Below are 14,539 nucleotides of genomic sequence, written 5' to 3'. Positions count from 1 at the left end.
CTAAAACAATTCATCTTGCTAATGTTCGTGAGTTTACATCCCAAGTTTTCAATGATTATTGCATGTCAATTGAGATAAAAGTTGAACATCCTGTAGCTCATGTTCATACACAAAATGATTTAGCTGAATTGTTTATCAAATGCCTCCAACTAATAGCTAAATCATTACTTGTAAGAAAAAAAAACTTTCTATTTCAGCATGAGATTGTATTGATTTATATGTTGCACACATCAAGCCAATAAATTATAAATACTATTCATTATGATTGATTTTTTGTCAAGAGCCAAATATTTCTCATCTTATAATTTTTTGGATGTGCGGTATATGTTCCAACTACTCCACCACAACGCATAAAGATGGGTCATTACAAGAGATTGGGAATCTATATTTATATGAGTCTCCTTATAATATTTTTGAGCTATTAATTTGATATTTAGTTATGACAAGAGTTGTCAGTTTTCCCAACATTAGGGAGAGAGAATAAAAAACTGGATTAATAAAGTATTTGAAATGAATTATCAATGTCTAAGATATTCGCACAAAGCAATGCAAACCAGAAGTTCAACAGATAATTCATTTTACAAATTAACTGCCAGATTTATTAAATCTCACATACCAGCTGAAAATACTCTAATACGAATTGATGTCCTAATGGGGCAAATTGTTAATGCAAAAGAAAGTAATCCATGCATGAAACATGGAAGACCGGTCGGTTCCAAAGATAAAAATCCTCATAAAAGTAAATGAACAAACATTTAATATGGTCATATAGTGGAGGCGGGGGTTTCTGAAGAGACCCATAACATAACTAATTATATTGGAAATGATGAAAATAAAGAGGTCTCGATAAGTTATGTCAATACGAGAAAAAGATGGAACCGAAAAAAGTAGTTGACAACAATTTTACTTATAATATTGCTATTAAAATAATAAAAGAAAATGAGGATCTTGAGCCTAAATCTACTGACGAATGTAAAATTAGAAAAGATTAGCCAAAATGGAAAGATGCAATTCAAACAGAACTGAGTTCACTTTCTAAACGTGAAGTTTTTGGACCTGTAGTCCAAACACCTAAAGGTGTAAAAGCCTGTAGGATATAAATGAATATTTGTGTGAAAACAAAATGAAATTGATGAAGTCGTGAGATATAAAGCTCGCCTTGTAGCAAAAGGATTTTCGCAAGGGCTCATAATTGATTATGAAGAGACATATTCTCCTGTGGTGGATGCAATCACGTTTAGATATCTTATTTGTCTGGCAGTAAGTGAAAAACTTGACATATATCTAATGGATGTTGTTACATCCTATTTATATGGTACACTTGATAGGGAAATTTATATGAAAATCACTGAAGGATTTAAAATCCCGAAAAGATATAAAGTTTCTTGAGAAAATTGCTCGATCAGATTAAAGAAAAGTTTATATGGAATAAAACAATCTAGATGTATGTAGTACAATCTTATTAATGAATACTTGTTAAAAGAAGATTACAAAAACGATCCAATTTGTCCATGTGTCTTTATAAAAATGTTTGGATCAGATTTTGTGATAATCGTTGTTTATGTTGATGGTCTAAATATTATTGGAACTCCTAAAGAGCTTCAAAATACAATAAATTGTTTAAAGAAAGAAATTGAGATGAAAGATCTTGGAAAAACAAATTTTTATGTTGGATTACAAATCGAGCATTTAAAAGATGAAATTCATGTTTATTAATCAACTTATATGGAAAAGATATTAAAGAAATTTTACATAGATAAAGCACAACCATTAAGTACTCCAATGGTTGTACAATCGTTAGATGTGAATAAAGATCAATTTCGTTCTTGCGAGAATGATGAAGAGTTTCTTGGTCTTGAAGTGCCATATCTAAGTGCTATAAGGGCATCGATGTATCTTGCAAACAACACAAGACTTGACATAGCTTTCGTTGTAAGCTTGTTAGCAAGATTTATTTATTCTCCAACATGTAGACATTGGAATGGAATTAAACATGTATTTAAATATTTCAGAGGGACCATTGATATGGGGTTATTTTATTCAAATGATTCAAAATCCCTATTAGTTGGCTATGCTGATGTTGGATACTTATTAGATCCACATAAAGGTTGGTCTCAAACAGGATATTTATTTACATATGGAGGTACTACCATATCATGCAAAAATAATTACAATATTGCATGAGGCAAGTCGAGAGTGTGCTTGGCTAAGGTTATTGACCCAACATATCCAGAAGATATGTAATTTGCCTTTACAGGAAAAGATGTTAACTATCTTATATGAAGATAATGCAGCATGTATAACTCAACTAAAGGGTGGTTACATCAAAGATGATAGAACGAGACATATTTCACCAAAATTATTATTGACCCATGATCTTGAGAAAAAAGGTGATATAAATGTTCAATAAATTCGTTCTAGTGATAATTTAGCAGATCTTTTTACTAAGGCATTGCCAACTTCAACATTTGAAAGACTACTACACAAGATTGGAATGGGTCGACTCAAAGATGTAAAGTAATGTTTCCATTAGGGGTAGTCTAAAAACAAGTTGTACTATTTTCCTTTAACCAAGGTTTTGTCCCATTGGGTTTTCCTGGTAAAGGTTTTTAACGAGGCAACTTGTAATAGGAGACTGTGTACTCTTTTTTCCTTCATTAGGTTTTTTATCCCATAGGATTTTTCCTAATAAGGTTTTAGCGAGGCACATTATCTACCCGTGGACATCCAAGGGGGAGTGTTATGAATATCTTATTAAGTGGATGTCCATCATGATTAAGATAAAGTTTTGATGTACTTTAAATTCTAATAGTTATTAGAATTAGATATCTACTTCTTTTATACTTCTTATGCCTATAAATAGAGACTCTGATGAAGTATTGTAAATCACCCTTTTTTATCAATAAAATATATTCTCTATTACTTTCATATTTTCTTTGTTCTTTATTCCCTCCATCTCTCTTTATTTTATAACAATATCGTTTTTAAAAGAAGTATCAATATTATATATTATATAAATATTTATATATTTAAATCATAATTATTTTATATATTTTATTTGTTTATATTAAATCTAGAATGATACATCGAGTGTGTATATTTTTATACATCGTCAATGAAATGAATTATATATATCGTAACAATTGAAGTCAATTGTATTTATTTTTAAAAACTTTTAATTATGTGTTATCGTGATTCACTGGTAATGTATACATTACCCGGCGCAAGTGGATCCAAGAGAGTATGACACTATATACAAAGAATTGTGGGGTTAATTGATCCAATTTTTTTAAAAAAATAATTTTTTTTTTATAAATATTGTTATGACAAACTACTTTTGTTAAAGAAATATTTTCAAAAAAATCATTAATCTTTTTGTTTTTATTAGGAATTCATCCCTTTTCTCCTCTCAGACTCTCCACAATTTTGTTACCAGCTTACTTGGATACACGTAATGGTGACTCTCAGGTATCGTGTCCGTGCATGCATGAAATCAATTTCGGAAAGAATAAAAAGGGTAAAATACAATAACTCAATAATATATATATATTGAATCTCATCTTCCCAAATGACAAAATACTACGTTAATGGTATTGATTCTTTTCTTTTAGTATGCTAAACTACCCAAGGTTACTGAATTATTAATAAGTTTACGTTTTAGTAATTCAACTTCAAAAAGTTATAAAATAGTTATTAAACTATTTGAAAGTTTTCATTTAAGTTAATGGGTTGGTTTTTTTTTTGTTTTGTTTTAAAGTCTGATTAGTAAACTCCAAGTGATGATTCAATTATCGATATAATGGATCAATACCCATCAACGAATAGAAAAACATCCTTAGATTCAAGTTGATCTGACGATCAGTGTTGGAGATCGGAGAAGAAAACCGTTTGGTGATTTGTATATTCATGAAATTGAAAGTTTTCATGAAAAAAACTGAACTATAGAAAAGAAGGGAGAGAGCTTCCAATTGGTGCCGGTGGTGCGAACAAAAAATGCTATATAACAACGATTTTAACAACCCAATGACTTAAAAGGAAAACTTTCAAATAATTCAATGGCCTTTTTGTAACTTTTTAAAGTTAAATAACCAAAATGTAAACTTACTAATAATTTAGCGACCTTAGGTGCATAGTTTACCTTAAATATCCTAAATGTAAATTTTTGGACAAATTAAAAGATAATTGTATTATCATATTAAATTTAAACTTTTAACCTTAATTTTTGAATGCCAACTTAAGTTGATATTAAGTGTACAAATTTACATGTTAATCTTGGTTAAATTGAGGAAAAATACATGTGACATTCCACTGTCATAATTATTATAAGACGATTAAGATATTTTAAATTAATTTTTTTCCAAAAATGGGATATTTGTCTGGTTTAGGTAATTACATGTAACCATTTATTAGTGGGTCATGCATGCATGATTTTTCCACAATTTTCCCCCTTCTTTCATGGCGGCTTAAACCCGGCAGCTGAAATTCAAAACAAAATAGGTTAATTGCATTTGATATTTTTCAATTTATGGGCCATATTTTAAAGTGTTATGATCAAGTACTTAAAATATCAATATCGAGTCAATAAAGTTTTTTTAGCTATTAGCTTAGCCATCAAGGTGTTAAATGTTAGTTCGGGTTTAATGTGAAATATATTTAATACTCGTGAACTAAATTTTAAACACATGTGCATCTATTACGTCAACATTTTAAATCTGACGACTTGTTAAAAGATTTAATGACACTATATTTTTCTAACACATTAGATAAAAAGAAACTTATACAGTAGGTAAAGAGGTATTTGAAATACGATGCAAACATTTAAAGGCGAAGCCTGAGATTTTACATTGAAGTAATTATGATTGAATTATAAATTTTTGAGGATCCAAATACAATTTTACCATAATATTAACTTACAACTTTACAATTTTATTACATTTGAAAGGTAAAAGTACTATGGAGGCCCTTATACTAAGAGATGGATTGCATTTTGCCTCTTCTACTCAAAAAATGGGCAAACTAGTTCCTATACATTAGATTAAAGAGTAAATTGGTCCTTGCAGTTAAAAGTTTTATCAATTTGTATTGTTAAAAACTAGTGTGGTTGATGGAATAATCAAATAGTGACATGTGACATGCCACATTAATCTCATATTGACGTATATGGACTAATTTTTAACAATAGAAATGGATTAAAGTTTTAACAGAATGACTAACTTACTCTTTCATCTAACACACAAAGACTAATTTGCCCATTTTTTAAGTAAATGGGATAAAATACAATTTGAATCTTAATACGAAAACTTCCATAGTATTTTTACCTATTTGAAAAGAGGAAGGCTCCAGGCCAATTGCAAAAAATCTCATTAAGCCCTTTAATTGACCCTTTAAAGTTTTTGAAATTTCTCATTATACTGTTTAAAAGTTTTGAAAATTTTTAATTAGAGTACTTCCCGATTTTTAAAAAATTCTCATTGATCCTTTTAATTTAAAAAAAAACTCTCATTACCCTAATTTTTTTTAAAAAAATTTAATTGAACTCTCTAATACCATTCTTGCATGTGTTTAATTTTAAATATGGTAAAGTTAAATTCAAACAAAAATTTAGTGTTCAAATTAACAAATAATTTAAAATCTAAACACAATGAAGACAATATATATTTTTTTGAACTACAAGAGAAGGGTAAAGTCTTAACAACAATACAACTAGCGCGATTCGAACCGAACCCAGGCCACTTTTAGAGCGGTGAACACTCTGAACATCATACCAACACATTGAGTTCAAAGACAAGATAAAACTTACAAGATATCTTTAGGGGCAGTTATAAATCTATGTCTATTTTTATCATCCACAAACAAGATGGGGGATTGAGATAATAAAAATACAAATCTGACTCTGTATCGTGGATTCTTGCAAATGATATTATTACATAAAGACGAAAACCACACACAATCATAAAACCTAATATTCATCGGTGCTAACGTGATCTGGTTTGCTTTTTTTAACCTACAATATCATCTTGGTCAAATTCTGCTAATAGACCCTGTACTTTGCGTAATTTATGAATTTAATATTTATACTGTAATTTGATCAATTTTTGTTTCTGAATTGGTCAATACTAGCTCATGTACTTTTTTTAAAAAAAAATAGTCCTGGTTAACTTCTGCTATTAGTCTATGAGTAAAGTTTTAGGTTTTAGTTCATGTTCTCTAACTAGAGTATTCTTAGTGGCTATCTTTTTCGAATTTTCAAATTTTAAACTTAACGCAAATGATAATCATTAAATTTATTAACTGAGTATTTTTGTAACATGTGAAAATAATAAGTTGATGTTCCATTACTTATTCATCTATTAATATGCAATGCATGTTTAATAAATAAATCCTACATGAGTTCTACATATTTAAATGGTGATGATCATTGTATTGGATATTAATGAATGAAAAAATAATAGAATGGATCTTAACCCGCGTTACACATGTAATAATTTGTTTCTTGTCTCAATTTTTTGAAAATAACATAATTTAACATAATGAATTTAATAGTTATCATTTAATCAGAACTAAAATTTTAAAATTCTAAGAGTACAAGAACTGAAAACAACCAAATTAAAGTATAGGGGCTAAATCCACAATTTATGCATAGTACAAATACTAATAAATGAATTTAATCGGTAAAAATACCATAGAGGCCCTTATATAGGAGTCAGATTATATTTTATCTCCTCTACTCAAAAAATGGTAAATTAGTCCCTATATGTTAAATTAAAGAGTAAATTGATCCTTACCATTAAAAATTCCATCAACTTGTATTGTTAAAAACTGATGTGATTGATGAAATAACTATACATTAACATATGGCATGCCATGTATATCTCATAATGATGTTTAGGGATTAATTTTAACAGTAGAAATAGATAAAAAATTTAACAGAAAAATCAATTTATTTTTTAATCTAATGTATAAAAATTAATTTATTAATAAAAATAACAAAATACAATCTAAGTCCCCATTTTTCACAAAGCAAAAAGTTAAAAAAAAAAGCTGTCCAAAACCAAAATCAAAACCAAACCATTACCATTCCATACATATCCATTCATCTCCTTATCCATACATGATCCAGAAAACGCCGTTACTGTCAGACCGTGTTTCATGTCTGAAAAAATACGTGTAAAGAAACGTGGCTTCATTTCATTGGTTGTTTCCACGTAATCCTTTTGAGACAATGCCAAGCCCTTTGCATTTAATGAAAGCAACACCTTTCTTCTCCCCCAACAGCTTCTGTGCCCTCATTAATGCCCCGCTTTTGCAAGTTTTTTTCAACCTTATAGCCCCCACTCACCCCTTGGTCTTTGTATTATCTGAGTTGCATCGGTGGCGCGTTTGTTTCACTTCCTCACTACCATCCACTGTGCTCTTAACTTAGGTTAAATCACTATTTAGAGTTTAATTTTGACAATTATTCTTATATTGGAGATTGAATTTTTATTTGTTCAAGTATTAAATTTGATAATCGTTCTAGCATTAAAATTAATAAAAATTGCGAAAACTTTAAAATTAAGATTTTTAAAATATCTATTTTTGCATAATATTCTTTTTTTTACTGTAAGTTAAGAAGTAGATTTTATGCGTCATTTTTAACAATTCAGATAAAATTTTAGAAACATTTTGATAGCTTCTGAATGCAATTAAAATGATTTGAAATTTAGGAGTCAGATGAATTTAAATAGTTGCACTGTTTCCTACAATGGTAAAACTATGTTTGTTTTTAAAAAAACCGTAAATTCATCAAGATTATCTTTAGAAGAACGATTGCAGGTTGATGACAATATACAATGTTGAAGAGGTTTTTTTTTAAATAATTTTATTATAGGTTCTGATCATATCTGATTTTTTTTTACATAATACATAGAACTACCCATAGCCTCTCCTCAACCCGTCAATAGGTGGATAATGTGCTTCAGCGCACTTAATCCCATATCTTCTTCCATTAACAACAATATTCATATCAATTAAATCATATCAATTAAACTAACACTAATCGATTAAGTTGAAGAAATTATTATAACAGTCAAACTCATCGGAGATAAGAGTGAGGATCCTCTCCTACTGAAAAACGTCACTAGTGGCGCGTCAAATGCTTCTATTATTACTTTTTCATGCCCTTAATTTTCATTCCTTTGCCATGGAATAAAGAAAAAAAGAGTTTATATAATGGTAAAATTACATTTACCCCCATAAAAAATATAATTTGATTTTGCACCCACAAAAAGATATCTAACTTCACACCATTGCCATGTTAAAATGATGAAGTAATTGATTTTCATTTTAAATTATTTGATCACACAACAAGATATGGTAGAAGAACTATTGAGATTGTTATATTAAGAGTTGGATTACATTTTATCTCTTCTATTTAAAAAAATGGGTAAATTAATCATTGTATGTTAAATCAAAGGGCAAATTGATCCTTCCATTAAAAATTTCATCAATTTTTACTGTTTGTTAAAACTAACGTCGATAATGACAAATATAGAACGATTGCAAAGTAATAAGAAAGAAAAATAAAACACAGATTTTACGTAAAAATCTTTTCGGAAAAAAAATCACGAGCAGAGGAGAAGAAAATTCATTAATATTGAACATTGAATGATATAAAAGGAGTTACAATTACATTAAGGTTGGAAAACATTATTCTAATCAAAGTCAAATAGACAAAGTGTAGTTATATACAAATTCGGCCCTCGACCGTAAGCCCTCTACAAATCCCTTAGTTTTACCGCTGCATTATTTCTTTAAAATGAATTTGAGTTACAACTCTAACACTGTTAACATAAGATACACTTGGATGAAATTTGTCAACCACACTAATTTTTAATAGTAAAAATAAATTAAATTTTTAATAAAAGAGATCAATTTACTCTCTAATCAAATGCAAAAGAATTATTTTGTTTATTTTTTAGTACAAAAAATAAAATACAATCTATCTCCTAATACAATAACCTTTATACATGAAATCTTAAAAATGAAAAGATCAAATTATTTTCTAAATTAATTAGAGGGACTTAATGGTGAGTTGTAACATAATAAAAGGACTAAAACCAAAATTAAACCGTGAATAAATTGAAGTGTGAAATTAATATATTAAATTAGTAAGTTTCCAAAAGCCAAACCCCTAAAAAAAGAAAGTGACAACTCAATACAATAATGTTCATTGACATTAAATCCCTAGGAAAAGAGAAATTGGATTAGTACACCAAATACGACGCTGTTTGAGTTTTGACTTTCTTTTCTGGTCCCGGCGAGCCAACTCAAAGGGTCGACCTGAGTCAATACCCGAACCACCACCCTTGTCCCTTTGATCACCAACATACAATGATTCTCCACGCGCGGTTCGTTCTTGACTCAATACCCCCACTCGTCCCAACTTACTGAGTCGCACACTCTTTAACCACAACCAAAACCTATATTAATAACTAAAATTACCCAACTCACTGAGTCATCAACTTTCGCATTGAAGGGCAGCTTTGATCTTTTGGACAGTACACGAAATCAGATTATTAACCGTTTCAACCGATTCGACGGTCAGTTTAGCCGTTGGTAAACTGTTTACCAATATTTGAAAAGCTACCGTGAGAAGCGATCCACCGACTCTTGACGACCCTCCGCCGGTGTTTCCGCTAACATGTCCGTTAGAGATAGGTCCATGAGACCCAGGACCGTCCGGGACAATGGCGAATCCCGAAGGTAAAAGTGCGACGTAAGCGGAATCACCACCGTTCATGACAACGTGCATGGCTGGAATATCAACTGGCGCGTACACTACAAGCGACCCTGCTGCGTCTATGCATGTTTCCTGCAATATCAGCATGCTGCTCTGATTTGCGTTCATGGCCTGCAAAACAATAAAATTTGGATTAGAAAATAGAGGGAAAGGTTAAAATCGTCCTATTGTTTGACTTTTTTTTTTGTTAAAGCAATAAACTGTCATCAGGGATACTTCCAAAATTACAGACTGTGTTGTCTTTTCAGATTTTAACTTTTTAAAACTAATCATTTTGGTCCTTGGTTTAATTATGATTTTAGTCCTTATACTATGTTGGAATTTTATTTACACTGGCACGCAGGAGGGAAACGCAATTGCCATGATCTTGGCCTTTGGCAATGTGTGCCATCTCTTGCATAGGTCCGCCATTCGACAATATATCCCACTCACTCCTCAACCGTTCGTCGCGTAGGAAATCAAAAAGCCGTTGTGGTGACACCGGCAACCAAACCGAAGTGGCGGCACTTAGTACGATCCCTGGCGGTTCGCCGGGGTCGTCAATGCTTTTCCTAGTCATAACCCTAACGTCTTCGTCTACATTCCCAGCATTAGGCTTGTTCCATTTATGAACCGTCGATGCACAAACCCCGGCACAGAAGTTATCTGTCATCCGTTGAGCTAGCTTCAACATGCTCCGTCTCCCACTTGCAGTTATAGCTAAAAACGAAACAAAATGATCATCCATGGTTGTACATTTTCACTAATAGTGTAATCGGTTAATAAATTTACCGGTGTGGTCTCTAGTGGGAACGGTGGAGGACATGAGTATGGCAAGGCATTCGCATTGCCGTTGAAGGGTCGCCACCCACCGTTGGGCACCGAAGCCCATGCCGGAACTTAGTAAAGGCCGGTATAGTTGATGAACTTGGCTCTCATCATATTCAGCATGTTCAACGCATATAACCTGCAATTTTCTCATAGGCATTAGACATATGAATGCGGACTAAATTAAAATATAAACCGAAGTTTTGATACGTGTGATGCAATTAACCCATTAAACAATATCGAAAAAAAATGAAGCAAAATCTTGGAAATGGATAAAAAGATTGGGCTCAATGAAAGAAATGGTTTCATCGAAATGTGTATTAATGTCACCTCAAATATCAGATACAAACAAAAGAGAGCTATAGCTATGGCTATGGCCTTTTGACTAACAAAAAAAAAACACAGATTATAATGGCTTAAATTGTAGTTTAAATGGTACAAATCGAGGAAACTCAGTGTCCCAATGCATTTTGTGTAGCTAAAAAACAGCAATAGAGGCTTCTATTCATACAAAAAACAATGGTAGCAACAGCCTTGATTTGCGGTATTATTTTATTGTAATAAAGCAAACCCAGATTTTGAAACTTGAAACACACTCCATAAGTGTATTGTGTAGGGAACTAGGAAGGTTCAGATTCTTTTTGGTGACAGTGTGGGGTTTGCATTGAGTAATCACTAGACAAAACAAAATCCTCATATATGTATTCATGCATATATGTATGTATGTATGTACGAGTACCTTGGAGTAACCATTAGGCATATCTTGAACAACACAACCAGAAGGAAGTCTCCTACAGGTAACAAATGTAGTACTTTCTTTGATAGTATCAATGGACACATCAACGACAGCCCAAACACCTTCAGCATGTTGTTTACAGAACCTTAAGAAACTTACTTCACGAACAGGAACTAAAGGTGAAAGAATTTGAAGCTCAGCATTCATCTGAAAGAACAACAAATAGGACTCACATGATTTAAGATGATGAGGGAATATAAGGAAGAAATTGATTATATATATACATACAAGTTGAAGTGCACCATTTCTGGTTCCTCCCATGCCATTAGATATCACATCAGTTGTTGATGTTCTAGCAATCATACAATGAAACATCTCTGCCCAACGATTCTATTAAAAAAATGGGTTTTTAGAGACAAATCTAATGAAACAAACCACTACTAAAATGATTTAAAAAATGAAGTCAAAACCAATGATTTACCGAGTCCATTAATGTTTCAACAAGGGCTAGACTGTTGATAATCACTACACCAGTCTCCCTTGACGCTTCAGTGACAAAACCATTTGGCTTTAAACCAATACAAGGTGTAAATGTCCTTAAATACTCATCATGGTTCAACATTTCTCTTCCACCTTCTATGTTCTTAATCCATAATGGCTCATCAGTTTGTGCCATCTTAACAAGTTCATCCATGGCAGCCAAAGCAAGTTCCAAAAACATGGATCGATCGAGTGTCGTTGCCGGTCTATTACTAGGAACAACCATTGTTGGTAAAGCATCATGTCCTAAAGGCAATGTTGTAGTAGTAGCCATAGTGGTTCCAAAAGTACCATTGGTGCCAACACCAAGCTCTAAACTTGAGTTTGGTAATGGAGGTCCTGTAATTGGACGACCTAAAAACTTACCAGCAAGTGCACAAACACGATCTAATTCATCTTTTAAACGAGCATTTTCGATTCTAAGATGTTGTTCTTCAAGTGACATATCACCAATAATAGCCGGCCCACCACAATTAGTACATATGGGATTCCTCATTGCATCTCTTATAGACATGTTTTCAGCTCTAAGCTTATCATTCTCCTGTCTCAACAATGAGTTCTCATGTCGCTCTAATTGTGTCTGAAAAAAAATAAACAAAGACCCCAAGTTTTAAAATGGATAAACACCATTAAGGGTAGGTTCTTGCAAAACACATACATACCTTCATTTGAGTACGCCTGTTTTGGAACCAAAACTTAACTTGTCTGGTTTCTAAACAAAGCCTTTTACTAAGCTCTAATCTCTGCTTTTCATCTGGATGAGGACACTCCTTAAAGAGACTACAGCCAAAAAGACACTTGTTAAGGCCATGTTCCATGGGGGGGTTTAAAGAAAGTGAAAAAAAGACATGAAATCATACGCTTCAAGCTCTTGGATTTGTTGAGGTGTATGACGGTGGTATCTCTTTTTCCTCGGTGGTTTATCACCGGCCGCGGTGGTGGGGTCATGATCATCACCGGAACCACCATCCATATTATCACTACCAGATCTACTTTCATGTTCTTCTTCTCTGCTTCTTCTCCCAATATTTCCTTCAAAATTCTCACCTAATCTAGTCTCATCTCCTTGATTATCTATATTGGGTTGCTGCTAAAAACACCAAAATAAAACATCAAAAAACAAAACCAAGATCAGTTATTTAAAGACAAAAGCTAAAAAAACAAGGTTTTTTTTTTAAATCATTACAAGAGCAAGAGAAAGGCCTGGTGAGTTGAACATGTTCTTAGGAATTGAAGAAGAAACAAGGCGGGGTTGAGAGAAAACACCAGTAGGCATGGTGGTGGTGTTATAAGGTATGTCTGCAACTATTCTTGCACCACCAAGACCTTCATTAGTACCAGAACTATCATCTATAAACCCCCCAAAATTCATCAAAATTTTTTTAAAAAAAGTCCCTTTTTTTAAAATGTAAAAAAAATATTTATTATTATTTATGTATCTATCAAAGTATCAAACTTTCAAAACCACTCTTAACTTTTTTTTTCTCTTCTACAACTTTACAAACACTTTCTCTACACTTACTATCAAAAAACCCAAATTTGCAAACTGACATATACATTAAAAAAAAACACACAAAATTTGGACAAAATCAAGTAATTTTTAATGGAGAGAAAGAAAGAGAAACAAGGCAAGCCAAAAAAAAAACCCTCTTTTTTTTGGTGGTTTAATGCTTAGCCCTTAATTCTCAATCCCTCTCTCTTTCTCTTTCAAAAAAAAAAACCCAAACTTTTAAAGGAAAAAAAAAACCAGTTGGGTTGTGGGGGATTTTTCAAAGAAGAAAGCTTTAAATGAAAGAACCCTAGTTTTAGCAAAGGAGTTTTGCGATGATGATATCATGTGTTTATCTTTTGCTCGTTTTCTTTGCATGCTTCACTATATTACTATAAACCAAAAAAAGAAAAAAAAACTTTTTTAAAAGATTGGAAAAAAAATGAAGATAAAATGCAATATGTGGACTATTCGAAGCCTTACATATACAAACCGACGGAAAAAAAAAAGGTAGGTTGACTCTCTCTTTTTATTTTTTTGTGATTGACAGTGAAAATATATAATTTTTTCTTTCTTTTTATTTTGGGGTTTCTCGTTTTGGTTCTTGAGTTGAGTTTTTTAACCTGGTTTTAAGATAGGGTAAATTTCTGCTGTTAGTCACTGTAGTTTTTATGAAAGTTGTGGATTTAATTTTTGTATTTTTTAAAATTTATTGCGTTAAATATATTATTTTATATATAATATTTGTCAGATTATTATTTTCATATATTATTTATTAAAATTTTAGTTAATAGATTTAGTAATTACTATTTGGGTTAGGATTAAAATATTAAAATTTTAAAAATATAGGACTAAAATTGATAAATTTAAAAAGTAATAAAGTCTAAATTCATAAGTTGTGCAAAGTACAAGGACTTATAGCAGAATTTAACCAGGAAGACAGAGTAAGCTGAACAAAAACAGCAATAAAGAGAAAGTGCTTCAACTCAAATTTTTTTCTTACAGCGACATTGATGGGACAGAGTTTCAGATTTGCTGCCCCCATTTTTCTCTTTCTCTTTCTCTGTAAAAAAATATTGATACATAGGGATTTGTAAAAAAAAAAAACCAAAGTTATGGACAAATGAAACAAACACAAATTAGGTTTTTTTTCCATCAATTTTTTATTTTTACTTTTGTTAAATTC

At 31.5% G+C, this 14,539-nt stretch overlaps 1 protein-coding gene across 2 annotated transcripts; it reads right to left on the bottom strand.

The window, feature by feature from the left end:
* Positions 1–9,116: 9,116 nt before the first annotated feature.
* Positions 9,117–13,899, bottom strand: LOC107935169 (homeobox-leucine zipper protein ANTHOCYANINLESS 2). 2 transcript variants are annotated; one of them, XM_016867740.2, is made up of 9 exons: positions 13,051–13,899; positions 12,725–12,951; positions 12,527–12,644; positions 11,806–12,444; positions 11,613–11,714; positions 11,328–11,531; positions 10,553–10,727; positions 10,113–10,480; positions 9,117–9,892 (listed from the first exon to the last, which is right to left on the bottom strand). In XM_016867740.2, the coding sequence occupies exons 1-9, from the start codon at positions 13,234–13,236 to the stop codon at positions 9,500–9,502; spliced, it is 2,412 nt and encodes an 803-aa protein (XP_016723229.1). In that variant the 5' UTR covers positions 13,237–13,899; the 3' UTR covers positions 9,117–9,499. The 2 variants fall into 2 exon arrangements, with proteins under 2 accessions (XP_016723229.1, XP_016723220.1); XM_016867731.2 differs by having other exon boundaries at positions 12,725–12,954; positions 13,051–13,878.
* Positions 13,900–14,539: the final 640 nt, after the last annotated feature.

The sequence above is a fragment of the Gossypium hirsutum genome, chromosome A12 (assembly GCF_007990345.1).
Source record: "Gossypium hirsutum isolate 1008001.06 chromosome A12, Gossypium_hirsutum_v2.1, whole genome shotgun sequence".
NCBI classification, from domain to species: domain Eukaryota; kingdom Viridiplantae; phylum Streptophyta; class Magnoliopsida; order Malvales; family Malvaceae; genus Gossypium; species Gossypium hirsutum.
This window is presented reverse-complemented; position numbering and strand designations above follow the sequence as displayed.